The sequence below is a fragment of the Sinocyclocheilus rhinocerous genome, unplaced genomic scaffold, assembly GCF_001515625.1.
Source record: "Sinocyclocheilus rhinocerous isolate Xijiao unplaced genomic scaffold, SAMN03320098_v1.1 scaffold323, whole genome shotgun sequence".
NCBI classification, from domain to species: Eukaryota; Metazoa; Chordata; class Actinopteri; order Cypriniformes; family Cyprinidae; genus Sinocyclocheilus; species Sinocyclocheilus rhinocerous.
Genome location: NW_015643640.1, coordinates 139,896 through 158,037, shown reverse-complemented (window position 1 = coordinate 158,037; position 18,142 = coordinate 139,896). Strand labels below are relative to the sequence as shown.

Here is an 18,142-nt window from a genome sequence, read left to right as displayed (position 1 = left end):
GGGAAAGAATTATAGAAATTAATACTTTTATTTAGCAAGGATGCTTAAAAATAAAGCTTAAAGATGCTTGATAAAGGCATTTATAATGTTACAAAAGATTTCTATTTCAGATAAATAGTGTTCATATCGATATCGGAATTATATCGTATCGACCGAAATTAAGAAATATATCGTGATATCAATTTTGGCCATATCGTCCAGCCCTACTCTGTGTTATGCAACTGAAGTTCAGCATATGAGCTTGTGGCACTTCCTTCACTTTGGAAATAATTGTGGGGAGATTCACATGCACTGTTTGTTGAATGACAATTTGATAGAAAGACAAGCTCATCATCTGTGGATTATTAATTCTCACCTACATGTTATTGAGAATAAAAGTGTGCATGCGTTTTCCCGCACTGTTTGAATTAGAAATGAAAATGTAGTGTAATATGGTGGAGATATATTAAGGCGCTTTTCCACTGCATGGTACGGCACGGTACGGTTCAGTACGGTTCACTTTTGGGGGGTTTTCCACTGGGTACAGTACCTGGTACCTGGTACTTTTTTTTAGTACCATCTCGTGACCAAAACGTGACGTGTAAACTCTGCTGATCACGGATTAAAGTGGCTGTTCCCCCTGTTGAGGAAGTACAGACGTTCCTCTCGTTGATAGCAGATGAGCGGATCCAGCGAGCTTGATGATGGGGCGACGCGGCTATAACAACATGTGAATAATCCCGCCCACTCTACAGCGATACTAAACTGCAGTGGAAACGCAAACCGAGCCGTAACACGCAGTGGAAAAGCGCCATTAGTGCATTGTTGTGCTGCCTCATCCTCTTGATCCTGTAGTTCTGTAAAGTGAAGCCAAGCTTGAGTGTTTTACGCATTCAAGTGCAACTGAGAGACCAATGCAACTTGTAGACTGTCTCTAAAATCCTTTATAATCCTACATTTCAACTTGTGTGTCACTATTTGCATTCAGTGTTGAATGGCCGGAGAAACACTGTGAGCAACGATAGTCAGAAGGCTTTCAGTCTACAAATCGCCATCATTTACCATGGATTTACTATAGTAACACTAATATTGTGGCAGAAATGTGGGATATTCATATCGAATTTTATTATATCATTAATGTACACATGTATTAAATGTCTTAAAGGAGTAATGGATTATAATTTCAGTATTTTTTGTGATTAAGCTATAGCATTTGCATTTATACAAAATGTATTTAGACTACTGTTTTTCATACAAATACCTAGAAACCATATAGTTATATTTTTACCATGGTATTGAGGTGCAATATGTGTGGTTCTATATGTGGTTATCATGATCTAAATGTATGCTACTATGGAAGACCAATGGCAACCCTCTACATTGCGAGTAAATCACTCGCATATGCGCCTAAATCTTCACTCTGGGTGACTAAATTGTCTAATATTAGCCAATGGCTAATAAATCCTCAGATTTTACTTGCCAGTGTGTGAGTTGGAGGCTGAGTATATGATTAGCACGGATATATTTTCACTCACAGAACACTCTGACTGAGCGCTTCAGAGTTTCACTCTCCGTCAAGCGATCTGTGATATTTTTCAGTTCATTTGAATGGATGCGCAGCGCACCTGTGTTTGTGTATTTAGCGTAACGTAAACTCTAGTGTGAAGGCGCACGACTCGCCGGCGCTTTCTCTCACACGCGCAAAGAGCGAGAGCGAGCGAGAGTCTTACATAACATGCAGAATTGATGTGATGCATGTAAACGATATTCTTTGTTGTATTTTCCTGTAAAAATAACGGAGTTCCTTTGGAATTCTTCAGCTTTTAAGAACCGCCGGGTTTTCCTGTAGTAGGCGGAACTAATGCGCAAACGACAATCTCATTGGCTGGTGATCACCTATTATCGTCCCTGTTTTGATTTCAGCGAATCAGTTCGAGCAAACGCACACAACCTGATTAATATTCATGAATCCAGTAGCTCATTAATCCCTAGTGCGTTTTTATATTGTTCTTATTAGTAGAATTCGTATAATAATAATAATAATAATAATATCTTATCAGTATTATTGTTCGTTTTTTTTTTACAGGAACACTGAATGACCAAAAAAAGCACCAGCACCAGTCCTAAGTTCATGGTTACCAAGTTTTAATTCTAATTACTAAACTTCTATTATTAAATAATAATATCATATTGATTATCATATTATACTGCTTGACTGACTGATATTAAGAGTGTACTTTCAGATATTTAAAAAGCTGTACCATTTTACAAACATTATATATGTTTGTAAAATGGCATAACTTATATATATATATATATATATTAGTATTTCAGTCTGGCGAGTAAACAAAAAAATATACTAGCCAATGGCGATTCAATTGCCAAGGTGTCCGTTGAGGGTTGAATGGTTAATTTTAATAAATCTCAAACAGTCAGAATATTTAGCCTACATTTCACCATATAAAAATGAGGTTGTTACAATGTTTACAGATGTTACTGTTTTTGATAATGAACATAAATGTACATCTGCATCCAAACTCAAGCTGCTACTACTGTCAACTCAAGCTACTGTCAGATGTGCATTTCTAAGAGAAAAAATTTAATATTGCAGCCTGCACTGCAAACTGTGCTGAAGATACACGTCTTCAAAGTCAGGAACACAAACCTGATTCATGATTTGAAACTATCACTCATTAGAACATGCAGAAACTAAGAAATTATTTTTTCAATTAAGATTTATTTTGTTGAGGAAAAATGACTGAAAAAGTGTAAAGAATTCAAAAACGTGACATGTTTGTCATGTTCTGACCATAAAGAGTAGTTTCAAACCACATTTAACGGTCTGATTTCTAGGTCTGAGGTTGTGCTTTTCATGAAGTAAACATGAATTAGGTCACCTCCCCAAAAAATCCACAGATGGTGGAAATAATTGTGAAATCTCCATAAAATATAGTGCCATAAGTTACTTTTTTCTCTCACATGAACTAAAGAACTTTTTGTAGCAATCCATTCATACACATTTCCAGAGATTCTTTCACTCTATTATTCTCTTATTAAATGTGCAAAAGTGGTAAAAATTGTTAGGGAGGGTATCTGAGTCTTTTGGAGGTATTTGGAGTGACTGCTGGGCTTGCTGCTTTTGCCAGTGTGCTGTTTTGACGCTCAAAGTGAGTGAAGCTCAACTGCTGTCCTTGAGCTCAGAGCACAAGCCGCCCTTCCCCCACTTTGCAAAACACTCTCTCACACACACACACACACACACACTCACAGGCGGCAGAGAGAGGCAGAAAGTAGAGAACATAATTTCTGCTGGGTCTTAGACCTGGAAGTGTTGCATGCTTCTGAAAGATGAGTTCTACAGGGAAGAATAGCTTAATTATTTACCTTTAGCAATGTATGACTTTGCTTTTATGAAGAGGTAAATCGAATCAACAACAGATCTAGTCCCTGCACTACATTTTTGTTTGATAATCCATTTCACACAGCTTTACATGTCACAATACGGAGGAAAAGATCTGTCACTATTTGCATTTCCCTTAACAAAGATTACAGTCTGAACTGCACCTGCGAGGGCCTTTACAATGTTATTTTTGGTAGTCAGTAATTATTCCAAATTACTCCCAAACTTAATCAGAACTAAATCAGACAAGTAATGGATTTTTCAATACAAATATTGAATCCGGGCAGCTCATAAAGTGACAGCAGTCTAATATTCCTGCTGTGCTGTGTTTTTATACATGTGATTACTTCATACAATGTATGTAGCATTTCTTATTTATTTGCTCTACTGTAGTTTTTTTGTCCTATTGCTTGTAATTAGTTTATTTAATCGCTGCCAGTTTACTTGTCTTCAGTGAGCTTGAGTGTTTGTTGTTTTTTTTTATTTTTTTTATTTAGGCTAGTATTAGTTTTTTTTGTGATATTGACGCTGGTGACAAGAATTATGAAATTTCTGTTATCAAAAATGTTGATATCATAAAGACCTTATTTAAAGCAAAAATAAATATATCGAGATATTATATCGTTACCATGAAATAAAATTACTGATATCGTGATGTATGATTTTGTCATATCACCCACCCCTAACTCTTACTTTTAAGTGGTCACTCTGCACCACATGCATAATATGGAACATTGTGAACAAGCAGTGTGATATACTGTATCCTATACTGTACTCTGTATCAGCATTCATGGTATATTGGAGGACCAGAACATGTTAATATGAATGTAAATATAAGATTTTCTAATAACTATTTTAAAATAATAAAGTAGTTACATTTCTTAAAATAATCGCATTCACTTGTTGCCATGTTGCACATTTGTATGTGCAGAAATTCACAGACACCTTGGCATTAAAACAAAAAGCTTTAAAAAATAAGATCCATAATCAGTGTCCACCTACATATACACATGTGACCTGATGCATTGATTTCCAGAGTCAATGTTTAATAAGCCTTATTTGTGCTCTTCACAAATGTGCTCTTACAAAACAAACACGTTCTTTAACTTTGACAAGAAAAATAATAGTGTGTTGTTATTTTGCCAAGTTGCGGTTTGGTTTTGATGCAGTAAAAGTTAGTTTTGCGTTGTTTATGGATGCTCAAACCGAGAAACCTCAAGGAGCTTTTATCGCGTACGGAAATTAGTTGTTCATAAGGGGGGGGGAAAGGCAAGAAATTGACTGAAAAACGCAGGAAAAAGTGGCTTGGTCGGGAGGAGCCGAGTCGGATAATGCTCATGTGTGCGAATGGTTAATATAAGATATAAAAATATATTAAGATATTAATAAATAAATAGATACAGGGCTGCCAACTCTCGTGCATTCGGCATGAGACAGTCAGAATTCACTCAATGCTAAACGCCACACATAGACACAATGTAAATAAGATATTATATGTGCAGTTTAGAGAGCTTCACTGATTATAGCGGAACATTGTGAGATTGAGATAAATTAAAGTGAGTGACCGCTTTTTAGTGATTATATGGAAGCGCTAATTGCTCGCTTTCTAGGCTATAATCAATTCAGAGTTTGAATAAAAGTTTTGTTATACGTGCTGCTAACAGGACCAGCGGCCACATACCCTGTACATGCAGCAAAGTTTCAGGAGTGATATATCCCGCATCCCTCATATAAATGTGGGATTCACTTTCGAAATAGCTTGATTGCAATCAGGGTTAGTTCAGGTGAGCAATTGCTTAGCCTATATCCTCATCCACCTCGATGGCAGGCAAGTATTTCAGTTTAGTTGAAAAATCGCTCCTTCATAACATTAGGATCACATCCAACATATGTTGTGATTTTCTGTTTATACCTTTCTCTTGTAATAGTGTCTACAAACCCGATTCCAAAAAAGTTGGGACACTGTACAAATTGTGAATAAAAACAGAATGCAATGATGTGGAAGTTTCAAATTTCAATATTTTATTCAGAATACAACATAGATGAACACTGCCACTCTGAGAGGCTCTTTTTATACCCAATCATGTTGCCAATTGACCTAATAAGTTGCAAATTGGTCCTCCAGCTGTTCCTTATATGTACATTTAACTTTTCCGGCCTCTTATTGCTACCTGTCCCAACTTTTTTGGAATGTGTAGCTCTCATGAAATCCAAAATGAGCCAATATTTGGCATGACATTTCAAAATGTCTCACTTTCAACATTTGATATGTTATCTATATTCTATTGTGAATAAAATATAAGTTTATGAGATTTGTAAATTATTCCATTCCTTTTTTACTCACAATTTGTACAGTGTCCCAACTTTTTTGGAATTGGGTTTGTAAACCAGTACCATCTCATCCGTTCTGCTTTTCACTTCCTGCCCTCCATCTGAATTTTGCACGTCGTTAGAATCACGTGATTGCAAACAAGCTATTTAGTGTTTAAAGTTTTGTTAAATAGGTTTTACAGATATGCAATGTGTAAAAGGTAGGTTGTGTCTAAAGTTGAACCTTTTACAAAATTAATAAATGGTTTGAGATATTTTGCTCACTGTATAAGAGAAACTGTAAACCGGTATTACATGACACCTCTCTGTCTTATAGCTGGTGGTTAAGACATATATGGACATGGATCAAGACTCAGAGGAGGAAAAGCAGCAGTACTTGGCTCTGGCTCTTCACTTGGCATCTGAGTTTTTCCTGCGAAACCCCAACAAAGATGTACGATTACTTGTGGCCTGCTGTCTTGCTGATATCTTCAGGATCTACGCTCCAGAGGCCCCATACACCTCACATGACAAGCTCAAGGTATGACATGTACTCCTCAAAAGATAAAATTCATATCTCACATATGACTTATGACCGCTCACACTAAAAATATATAACTAAAAACTGATCACGCATATGCACCTCATGTCAAGCTGACATTTTTCACCATCCTACACACAATCCCACTCTCACATATAAAACGACACAAAATTAAGATGAGCTGTAAGCAGTTTAAAAAAAGCACACCAATGTCATTAATTTTCTTTTTTCTTTTTTTTCCCCATCTAGGAAATTTTCCTCTTCATTACACGACAGTTGAAGGGATTAGAGGATACCAAGAGCCCTCAGTTCAACAGATATTTTTACTTACTAGAGGTGAGATGGTTTATTCAATCAGTCAGAGTTTATTCATTTCATTTAGTCATAGCTTTTCTTTGCTGTGTTTTTACAAATGACTGGTTGTATATGCATGCATGTTTTAAATTTACTTTCAGGCTCATTGGATTATAAGCCACATTGCAGCAATATTTACCCGTTTGTTTTTTTTTGGCTATTACTACAAATATACCCCAGCGACTTAAGACTGCTTTTGTGCTACAGGGTCACATATAATATTTAGCACGTAGTCTGATTGTCATAGCTAAAATTTTGACCTTTCACTTGCGCAGAACCTGGCATGGGTGAAGTCCTACAACATCTGTTTTGAATTGGAGGACTGTAATGAGATCTTCATCCAGCTCTTCAAAACCCTCTTTTCTGTCATCAAGTGAGTTTGATTTGAAGTGAGATTAATCGTCTCTTCTGTTACGCAGCTGTACTCTTTTTGATCAGGACTTTTCCCTCTTCCAGTAACAGCCATAATCAGAAGGTGCAGATGCACATGTTGGACCTGATGAGCTCCATCATCATGGAGGGAGATGGAGTGACGCAAGAGCTGCTGGACACAATCCTCATCAACCTCATCCCTGCTCACAAAGTAGACAAACATCTTACTTCCCAGTCTTATTTCCCAGTCCAGTCTCAGATGGCTAATCAGTGTGTGGTTGTACCTTTTTCTGTGCTTTAGAATTTGAATAAGCAGGCATATGACCTGGCCAAGACTCTTCTGAAGAGAACGGTTCAGACCATCGAAACCTGCATTGCCTCAGTGAGTCACAAAATCATCCATTTGAATTGTTGTCCTTTCAGAGTTTAGTGCATTTCAATGACGTGTTCTATTCCTGTTTTGTGTTGTATTGACTTAAGAATCTCTTTCTCCGTAGTTCTTTAATCAGGTGTTGGTGATGGGAAAGTCCTCCGTGAGTGATCTGTCTGAGCATGTATTTGACCTCATTCAGGAGCTCTTTGCAATCGACCCTCTGCTCCTTGTCTCTGTGATGCCACAACTTGAGTTCAAATTGAAGGTGAGTAAATGCACATACATTTCCTTGCGCACCAGCTTGCAGACAAACCCCTTTAGAGGAAGACTAAATCTGTTTGTTGTTGCCTGTTTAGAGTAATGATGGAGAGGAGAGGTTGGCTGTGGTGAAACTGTTAGCTAAGCTCTTTGGAGCGAAGGACTCTGAACTGGCCACTCAGAATCGCCCACTCTGGCAGTGCTTTCTGGGAAGGTGAGGATCTCCTACCATTAAAAAAACTGGCCTGAAAGACAGATTTGGAATATGTATGTTATTTGAGAGTTGAATTCTGATTTGCTTTTTATTTTCCTCTCATAGGTTCAACGACATCCATGTTCCTGTGAGACTGGAATGTGTGAAGTTTGCTAGTCACTCTCTGATGAACCACCCGGACCTTGCCAAGGATCTTACAGGTGTGTTCAGGATTAATTTTGGCTGATTTATTCCATCTTAAGCATTTGCTTGACTCGTAAACATCTTGCGTAACTGTCTGTCACATCAGATTTTTTGAAGGTGAGATCACATGACCCAGAGGAGGCAATCAGACATGATGTCATTGTGACCATCATCAACGCAGGGAAGAAAGACCTGAACCTGGTGAATGATCAACTGTTGGGATTCGTCAGAGAGAGGATGTTGGACAAGAGGGTGAGAAAGATGTACCCTAAAGTCATTTGAGCTCAATTTAAATTAGGGCTGCATGCCATTATATTAGGGGGGCGGCCCGCCCCCGCAACGGCACCCCCCGCTCCCTTTGAAGGTCAAGTTAATTTTATTTAATTATATTTTCTCTATAGCGCCAGATCACAACAGAAGTCATTTAAAGTTACCTTTCCTATAGAACAGGTATATACCTTGTTCTTTTATTAAGCAAACTAAATAGCCTTATGTTATTTATCTTATTTACAGGAAGGCATGTCATTTCGGTCTCTACGTTATGGTCGCGCTCTCTGTATCACGCACAGCGGAGTTCCGCCCGATGCGCTCGTGCGCGCACACACACACACACATTTATGCTTTCAAATAATTAGAAATGCTAAAACAGAATTTGGTTACAATAAAACATAAGGTTGGAAAAATAAAACATTTCATAGGGCCCTAAACATGTAATATTTGTTAAACTTTTAATAAATTGATGTTAAATTGTTTAAGTTTCATGATTAAATGAATCATGATTAATTCTATCTCTTAGGCTGCAGTCCCACTTTTTTGACCCATTCAGTATGGCTATTTAATAATATTAGATCCTTTTTTTTTGTAGTTATAAAAAATTAATTATTGAAAAATTATTAAAAAGAGACTTTTGCACTGTAAAATAAAGTATTTAATAAAAATACATTTATAGTACAACTGTAAAAGTGCAATACTACTGTTTGCATCTTAATTTCTTCATTTTCAAACATTAAGCCATTAAGCTTTTATTTTGCTGTTTTGTCAGCAAATAAATGGTAACACTTTACAATAAGGTTCCATTAGTTAATGTATTAACTAACATGAATGAACAATGAACAGTACATTTATTACTGTATTTATTAATCTTTGTTAATGTTAATGAAAATACAGTCGTTTATTGTTAGTTCATGTTAATTCACAGTGCATTAACTAATGTTAATAAGCACAACTTTTGATTTTAATAATGCATTAGTAAATGTTGCAATTAACTCTAACTACGATGAATAAATGCTGTAGAAGTATTGTTCATTCTTAGTTCCTGTTAACTAAAGTAGTTAACTAATTTTAACTAATGAACCTTTTTGTAAAGTGTTACCAAATAAATATATGTGCTGCAGGTTAGTGAATATATTTACTGTATATTAACAGAATGCATATATTTACCATGTGTTCCATAAATAAGTTGCAGCTGAGTATAAGTCGCACCAGGACAAAATTGCATTATTGAGAGAGAAAAAAAAAACAGATAAGTCGCATCAGTGTAGAAGTCATATGACGCATGTTATTACTTTCAGAAATAATGTAAAATGTCTGTAAATGAAACATTTACACTATAAACATTATAGTGGTATTCATTATAAACAACATTTGGTAAAGTAAAACCGGCGTTGGGCGTACGTACCTCTCTCATTCAGCACAAATCTGAATTATTCCGAATTATTCACTCGTGTCCCAATATCCACTTAGCTGAGTATAAGTCGCACCAGGACAAAATTGCATTATTGAGAGAGAAAAAAAAAACAGATAAGTCGCATCAGTGTAGAAGTCATATGACGCATGTTATTACTTTCAGAAATAATGTAAAATGTCTGTAAATGAAACATTTACACTATAAACATTATAGTGGTATTCATTATAAACAACACTTGGTAAAGTAAAACCGGCGTTGGGCGTACGTACCTCTCATTCAGCACAAATCCGAATTATTCCGAATTATTCACTCGTATCCCAATATCCACTTACCTTTATGCATAACAGCATCCTTGACATGCGCACATTTGGAACAACACCATGGTGGTACGCTGAGTAACTGAGCAGTGTAACTGTGTCTGCGTCTTCTGATATGTTGTGTGTGTCTGTATTTGTGTGCACTTTGCCCATGCTTTGCTTGTTTGACGTTAAATAAGTAATTTTGGAATTTGTCACAACACAGTTAAAAAAACGTAACTTATATTCTGGAAAATAGGATAAAGTGCATTGCGATTTGTTAGTCACACTCAACTCAATGTTGAGATATAGATTTTATTTTGATATATCATGGAACCCTAATTAAAATCCAAATCACTTAGAATGTAAATGAAATGAGAACTGAGAAAGAACACAGAACCCCACACATCCCTTAATTTTTAAGACCTCTGTTTTTTTAGATGAAAGTAAATTAGCATGTTTTGTTTCAGTGGCGTGTCCGTAAGGAAGCAATGATGGGTTTGGCTCAGCTTTATAAGAAGTACTGTCTGCACCATGAGGCCGGGAAGGAGTCCGCTTTGAAAATCAGCTGGATCAAAGACAAACTCTTACACATCTACTACCAGAACAGCATAGATGACAAGTAGGACACACACATACACACAAATGGTTTCATGTGCTTCATTGACTAATTTATTGACATTAAAACAGTGAAGCATGTCTAATATGGAAACCTCAGGCCCTTAAAGTGTGTTTGTTTTATTAGGTTGCTGGTGGAGAAGATCTTTGCCCAGAACATGGTTCCTCACAGTCTGGAGACTGAGGAGAAGATGAAGTGTCTGTACTACCTTTATGCCTGTCTGGACACTAACGCAGTCAAGTGAGTCTTAATCGACTGTTTTAAAAGCTTATCAGATATGAGTCTCTGGTTCTCATCTGACAGTTTTGGACAGTATCACTGTACTTCTATTAACAGCACTCATGTGTTCAGTTATATCAAGCAGAGCATCTCATTGTTTTTCAGAGCACTGAATGAAATGTGGAAGTGTCAGAATATGCTGAGAGGGCTGGTTCGAGAACTGCTGGATTTGCACAAATTACCTACAGTAAGTTACACAGACACGAATACACTCACTTACATATGTGGCTCTATTATTGGAACATGCACACACAAACACACTAAATAAAGTGTCTGATAACTCACACTCACCTTAATGCTCTCTTTAGTTGTTAAAGTCATAGTTCACCCAAGATTTCTATTTTAAGTTTTGCAGTTTTATTAAAATAGTTCTATATTTTGGTCTTAGAATTATTATTATTATTATTATATAATCAGAACTATCAGGCCTGAGGAGTCTCATGCAGCTTCAGTTGATAAGAAAATACTTGGACTATGGTCAGAAGTAAATTAAGTTAGATGATGTTTGAATTGAATGCCCTTAATGTTCAGTTTTATTACTGATAATCTTTATCTCTGCTAAAGCTTGCATTTATTTCTATGTGAACAGTTTTTTGCTTGTAGGTGTGAGCCATGTCCTTTGCGTGTTGTTTATTTTTTTATTAAAAATGTTGTGAAGGACATTGAGTATGTGTGTGTTGTCCTAATCAAAGTGCTTTATTATCTTGACCGTTTTACATGCCAAAGCATTAGTACAAGACAGATCCAGTGACAAAAAAAATATATATATATATATATATATATTAAACAAATGTTCAGCTAGAAATGAGTGGTGGTGATCAAAGAAGCAGTTTGTTCTTATTTTGTGACTGTGTACAATGCACATATGAATTTTGCTTCTGTGGGTGAGTGACTAATTTGTTTTTCTCTTCCTGTAGTCTGAAGCAAACACCAGCGCCATGTTTGGAAAACTTATGACCATTGCTAGTAAGCTCATACTTCATAAATGCCTGTAAATGGATAGATATTAAAACCTACAGATTTTACAATGTGTAATCCGTCTCTCCCACTCTCAGAGAATCTCCCAGACCCAGGTAAAGCTCAGGACTTTATGAAGAAGTTTAATCAGGTTCTGGGTGAGGATGAGAAACTCCGTCTTCAGCTTGAGCAACTCATCAGTCCCACCTGCTCATGTAAACAGGCTGAACAGTGTGTGGTGAGTTTAACAACGTTATCTCCACCAATCACATTCAGTACTGCACTTTTTTAAGCTGACATGGTAACTGTTCATAAGCTTGCTTTATATAATGCATATGATTAAGACCTGTTCCGATCAACACTGTAAAAAGCTATGTAAATATTAAGCAGATATAAGTCATCTAAGGTTTTTTTTTTTTTTTTTTAGAGGGAAATCACACGGAAGCTAACATTCCCTAAGCAGCCCACGAACCCATTCCTGGAGATGGTGAAATTCTTGCTGGAGAGAATCGCACCGGTGCACATTGACTCTGAGGCCATCAGGTAGGCGATGAGGTCAAACGGCTCATGAGAAATGTCTTTGTTTTGGAAGGAAGTCAATGAACATGCATCTAGCAAAAAAAAATAAAAAATTTTAAATACTTTTTTTAAAAATCATTTTATTGTAGTATTTTTTGTGAGGGATGAGCCCATTATTTTCCACAAGTGCTGTCAATCAAGCTTAATTCGTTACTAAAAGAACTACTGTAAATATACTGTACATGGACTACAATGCCCAAATAAATTTCAGTTTGGGCACCTGCAAAATAACTGCAGACAATCAGTTTAAAAAATCTAATCTGAAGAGCAAATTAGAACTGAAGAATGCATGCACTTTGTGCACAAATGGAAATAAAGAATGCATGCACTTTGTGCAATATCGGATATGGACTCCTATCAGTGCACCTGCAGATGTAAAGTGAGAACATGAATGAGAGGGGAAGAGAAACTGATTGAGTGGGAGAGAGATAGGCGCAATATGGGCCATGTGCTTCTTTCCTCTCAACGGTTGTGTAACAGTCTGAATAGCTTTTTAAGGGTGAGACATCTAGTGAGGATGAAGTGTAACTGCAAGTATTGTGTAGACTTTTTGGATCACCAATAATGTGTGTGTGTGTTCAGTGCCCTGGTTAAGCTGTTAAATAAGTCAGTTGAGGGCACTGCTGATGATGATGATGAGGGAGTAACCCCTGATACTGCCATTCGTGCTGGACTTGAGCTACTCAAGGTACTGTTTGTAACTACAAATGCACAAGTTTAAATATCAGGGATTTCTATATTTTTTTTTTTAAATAAGAGTTTGAAGTACTATGTAGACATACAGTCACGTTAATATGAAAATATATTAATAAAAAATTAATTGCTAAAAAATATATGGGCTATTGCTCCCCTTAATACCAAGTATTAGAAGACTCATTCTCAGTCATGTTCTTGAATACTTTAATGTATTATATTTTAAATATTTGTAATAATAATTTAAATAATATATTAAATATTCTAAAGTTTTTTTAAATATTTTATTTAAATATTTTTTTATAATTTAAATAATATTTTAAAGTTTGCTGTTCTATCTGTCCCTACCTCAGGTTTTGTCATTTACTCACCCCACTGCGTTCCACTCGGCTGAGACGTACGAGTCTTTGTTGCAGTGTCTGAAGATGGAGGACGATAAAGTGGCAGAAGCAGCAATACAGATCTTCAGAAACACAGGACAAAAGATTGAGACAGAACTGCCACAAATCCGCTCGTATGAACACTTCCCACATTCACACACAAACTGTTTAGAGTCAGTACCAAACCTGTACACTCATTACATACTCCACTCAAGCTCCTCAGTCTCATCAGCTTTATTGATGTCAAATTCAAAAGTTTGGTGTAATGAAATGTTACCCTTACTGTGCAGGACTCTAATTCCCATACTACACCAGAAGGCAAAACGAGGCACCCCTCACCAGGCCAAACAGGCGGTCCACTGCATCCACGCCATCTTTCACAACAAAGAGGTCCAGTTAGCTCAAATATTTGAGGTAATTCTTTTTTGTCATACTTTGTCTTTCCATTCGTTTCACTGAGTACATTCTACAGATAAACATTGCTTTTATAAAGACATAATATATATTTTTTTTCCAGTAATTGTTCACTTTTCATTTCATTTATTTTTATTTGGGAATAAAGTTATTATATATTTTATGTATATATATATATATATATATATGTATGTGATGTCAAACGATTAATCTCATATATATATTTGTATATGTGTATATGTATATACACGTATATTATACCGTTTATTTTTAGAGGTGCCCATATCTTTTCAAAAAGTACACTTTTGTTCTTAATTTCATGTTATCATCTCCATAGAATGTACTTTGGAAACTAAATGTAACCAGTCCTTTAACACTAGGGATTCTGGCTATCTCCAAAATTTTGCTATTACTTTTAAAAGCTGTTATTCTCAATCTTCTAAATAAATATATTTGAGGTAAATCAAAGTGCAGCAAATGCATAACTTTTTTGACTGTCAAATCATGTGAATATTACAATCAAGAAAATTTTTGCTGCATGAGAATTATTCAAATGTGTTTTTTTGTCTCTGTCTCTTGTTCCAGCCGTTGTCTCGCAGTCTGAATGCAGACGTGCCTGAACAGCTCATCACTCCTCTCGTGTCTCTTGGACACATTTCTATGCTGGCCCCGGATCAATTTGCATCACCCATGAAGTCAATTGTAGCCAATTTTATCGTGAAGGACCTTCTGATGAATGACAGGGTAAGCATTTTGATGTGCTGTTCTGCTTTTAGCATGTATGAATGGTTTTATTGCCTTGCATGTTAAACAAGCCCTCTCTATCTCTCAGTCTGTGGGAAACAAGAATGGACGGCTCTGGACAGCTGACGATGAGGTTTCCCCTGAAGTGCTGGCTAAGGTAAAATTTCTTTGAGTAATCAGGTTGAAAACAACATATCTTGGTGATTTGTGTGTGTATTAATGTGCATGTGTGTTGCCAGGTGCATGCCATTAAGCTGTTGGTCCGCTGGTTGCTGGGAATGAAGAATAATCAGTCTAAATCAGCTAACTCTACTCTCAGACTCCTCTCAGCCATGCTGGTTAGCGAGGGAGACCTCACTGAGCAGAAAAAGATCAGGTACCGACTGGGTGTCAACATCCCCAGAGTGATTTTGTATACAATTATGAAAGCTGCCCTAATATAGCTAATAGGCCCCTAACACGCATATTTGTGGACACAGCAAGTCTGACATGTCTCGACTGAGGCTTGCAGCGGGAAGCGCCATCATGAAACTGGCACAAGAGCCCTGTTATCATGAAATCATCACTCCAGAACAGTTCCAGCTCTGTGGACTCGTCATTAATGTGAGTTCAACACAAGACTTCTTGTATACCAATTCTGAAAACTGTATTTGTAGAGAAAGTTATTAAATTATTAAAATTACAGGACATGGCTGATAATTAAAATGTTATACTGTTTTGTCTAAATAAAACCAAAATCAATCATTTTAAATGATACAAGTGAATTTAGGAATAAAAAGATTATAATGTACGGTATAAAAAATGGAAATTCATTTTTAGATTTGCTAAGGATTACATTTAAGTGCTTTTAAAGATTAACATTACTGTCATCTAATTCTCAGTTAATCTAAATGTAAAGCTAGGTGAAATGAGCATTACAATTAAATATCCAATATCGACTGATGCTGATAAATTGAAAAATGTCTAATATTAGCTGTTAATGGTACTGATATATTGTGCATCCCTAAGGATTTTCCTTGTAGATGAGAGTGCTAGTAATGCCAAGGTCAATAACATGGAATGACACTTGCATTTGGCAAATGCATAAATCGAAATGTAATATGTTCTACCATGTTATTTATATTTAAAAATCTTACAAGTACAGGAACCAAAAAAATGCTTATTAAAACAACAAGAAACAACAATAACAAGAATCATCAAATAACAAGTGGACATATAAGAACATGCTACAAAAGCATATATTAGCCACAACTTCACATCTTTTCAGCTTTTTCCTTCCCTTTCCCCTCTCTTTATAGGACGAGTGCTATCAGGTGCGGCAGATCTTTGCTCAGAAGTTGCATGTTGCTCTAGTAAAGCTGTTGTTGCCACTGGAGTACATGGCTGTGTTTGCATTGTGCGCTAAAGACCCAGTGAAAGAGCGACGTGCTCATGCCCGACAGTGCCTGCTCAAGAACATCAGTGTTCGCAGAGAGTACATCAAACAGAACCCTATGGCCCATGGTAGGTACCGTTTCTGATTTCTGGTATCACACACAACACTGCGCCAATATCTCTATTTCCTGCAGAATTGCTGGAATGGCCAGGACCTCTATATCCTGTGTGTTTGATTTATTTATATTTTGTTTTGTTTTTCAGAAAAGCTGCTGTCTCTCCTGCCAGAATATGTGGTGCCATACATGATCCATCTTCTAGCTCATGATCCAGACCTCACCAAACCACAGGATTTGGAGCAGCTCAGAGACGTCAAAGAGTACGAGTGTTAAAGGGGTCCTATTATGCTTTTTCACTTTTTCAACTTTCGTTAGTCTGTAATGTTGCTGCTTGAGCATAAAAAAGATCTGCGAAGTTACAAAGCTCAAAGTCCACTTCAAAAGGAGATATTTTATTTAACAGAAATCACTTTTCAAAAACCACAACGAAAGACTCGTTTGGACTACAACGCATATTTTTAGTACACCCCCAAAACAAAATCAAGACTTTGTAAAAGAGCATAATAGGACCCCTTTAAACACGTTCACACACTTTTGCACGGTTTCCCTTCTACACAGAGACAACTTCACACTAATGATCTGACCAATACTTTCAAATGTTAATAGACCATTTCAACGGATATTCGGAGGTTTAAGGAAGTGACAACTTTGTTCCTTGGACGTTTCCGGTTAGTGTTTGAGCGCATTCAAAACAATGGCGGCAGGCGCTTCATGCACAGTGGGATTACGATAATTTCTGCTGTCTCTCCTGCCAGAATATGTGGTGCCATACATGATCCATCTTCTAGCTCATGATCCAGACCTCACCAAACCACAGGATTTGGAGCAGCTCAGAGACGTCAAAGAGTACGAGTGTTAAAGGGGTCCTATTATGCTTTTTCACTTTTTCAACTTTAGTTAGTCTGTAATGTTGCTGTTTGAGCATAAAAAAGATCTGCAAAGTTACAACGCTCAAAGTCCACTTCAAAAGGAGATATTTTATTTAACAGAAATCACTTTTCAAAAACCACAACGAAAGACTCGTTTGGACTACAACGCATATTTTTCGGGGGTTTGTGATATCACAAATATCCACGAATGGGATGAGATCTGGTTGAACTGCAATAGAGAAGGCAACGAGTGTTATCACTATGTCGGAGACACGCTAGCTTTCCCAAGGCAGACGACCTTAGAGTGGTTACAATCATCCGGGTTTAAATCGCGCTCAAATTGATTTGATTTGGACGCAATATTTACACTGAAGCTCGCAGGCGGCTATGGTAAGAGCCATGACATTTCCCAACCAGGCGCCGAGTGCTGCCAATCACAGCACACACTAGCCCAGCTAACCAATCACAACACACACTGGCCCAGCTAACCAATCACAACACATTACGTATTTCAGAAGGCGGGCCTTCATTTGATACAGGAACTATTCGAGCCGTTCATGCCAGACTGGGGAGAGAGGTGTTGTAATAATGTCACACACTGGTCCAGCTAACCAATCACAGCACATTTCGTATTTCACTACGAGCCGTTCATGCCAGACTGGGGAGAGAGGTGTTGTAATAATGTAAAATATGTGAAAAATAATGTGTTTTTCGAACAACCTAGTATGAGAGCCTGTTCTAGTACACCCCAAAACAAAATCAAGACTTTGTAAAAGAGCATAATAGGACCCCTTTAAACACGTTCACACACTTTTGCACGGTTTCCCTTCTACACAGAGACAACTTCACACTAATGATCTGACCAATACTTTCAAATGTTAATAGACCATTTCAACGGATATTCGGAGGTTTAAGGAAGTATGTCTGGACACATTACTATTTTTAATGTTTTTGAAAGAAGTCTCTTGTGCTCATCAAGCCTCCATGTATTTGATCAAAAAGACAAAATCAGTAATATTGTGAAATATTATTACAATTTTAAATAATGGTTTTCGGTTTTAATATTCTTTATATTTATTTCTGTGATGCAAAGCTGAATTTTCATCAGCCTTTACTCCAGTCTTAAGTGTCACATGATCCTTCAGAGA

At 36.8% G+C, this 18,142-nt stretch overlaps 1 protein-coding gene across 2 annotated transcripts in view; it reads left to right on the top strand.

Moving 5' to 3' along the window:
• Window positions 1-18,142, top strand: part of LOC107757607 (sister chromatid cohesion protein PDS5 homolog A-like) — a 32,789-nt gene that overhangs the window by 3,835 nt on the left and 10,812 nt on the right. For both annotated transcript variants that reach the window (XM_016575133.1, XM_016575134.1), the window contains exons 3-26: window positions 6,027-6,230; window positions 6,480-6,566; window positions 6,860-6,957; window positions 7,041-7,167; window positions 7,258-7,338; window positions 7,454-7,594; window positions 7,686-7,801; window positions 7,907-8,001; window positions 8,091-8,236; window positions 10,438-10,589; window positions 10,713-10,826; window positions 10,971-11,052; window positions 11,783-11,831; window positions 11,921-12,060; window positions 12,250-12,365; window positions 12,984-13,089; window positions 13,448-13,608; window positions 13,765-13,888; window positions 14,474-14,632; window positions 14,721-14,789; window positions 14,872-15,008; window positions 15,112-15,235; window positions 15,931-16,135; window positions 16,271-16,385. In XM_016575133.1, the coding sequence (XP_016430619.1) occupies window positions 6,027-6,230; window positions 6,480-6,566; window positions 6,860-6,957; window positions 7,041-7,167; window positions 7,258-7,338; window positions 7,454-7,594; window positions 7,686-7,801; window positions 7,907-8,001; window positions 8,091-8,236; window positions 10,438-10,589; window positions 10,713-10,826; window positions 10,971-11,052; window positions 11,783-11,831; window positions 11,921-12,060; window positions 12,250-12,365; window positions 12,984-13,089; window positions 13,448-13,608; window positions 13,765-13,888; window positions 14,474-14,632; window positions 14,721-14,789; window positions 14,872-15,008; window positions 15,112-15,235; window positions 15,931-16,135; window positions 16,271-16,385 (2,948 nt within the window). The remainder of the gene's footprint in view (window positions 1-6,026; window positions 6,231-6,479; window positions 6,567-6,859; window positions 6,958-7,040; window positions 7,168-7,257; window positions 7,339-7,453; window positions 7,595-7,685; window positions 7,802-7,906; window positions 8,002-8,090; window positions 8,237-10,437; window positions 10,590-10,712; window positions 10,827-10,970; window positions 11,053-11,782; window positions 11,832-11,920; window positions 12,061-12,249; window positions 12,366-12,983; window positions 13,090-13,447; window positions 13,609-13,764; window positions 13,889-14,473; window positions 14,633-14,720; window positions 14,790-14,871; window positions 15,009-15,111; window positions 15,236-15,930; window positions 16,136-16,270; window positions 16,386-18,142) is intronic.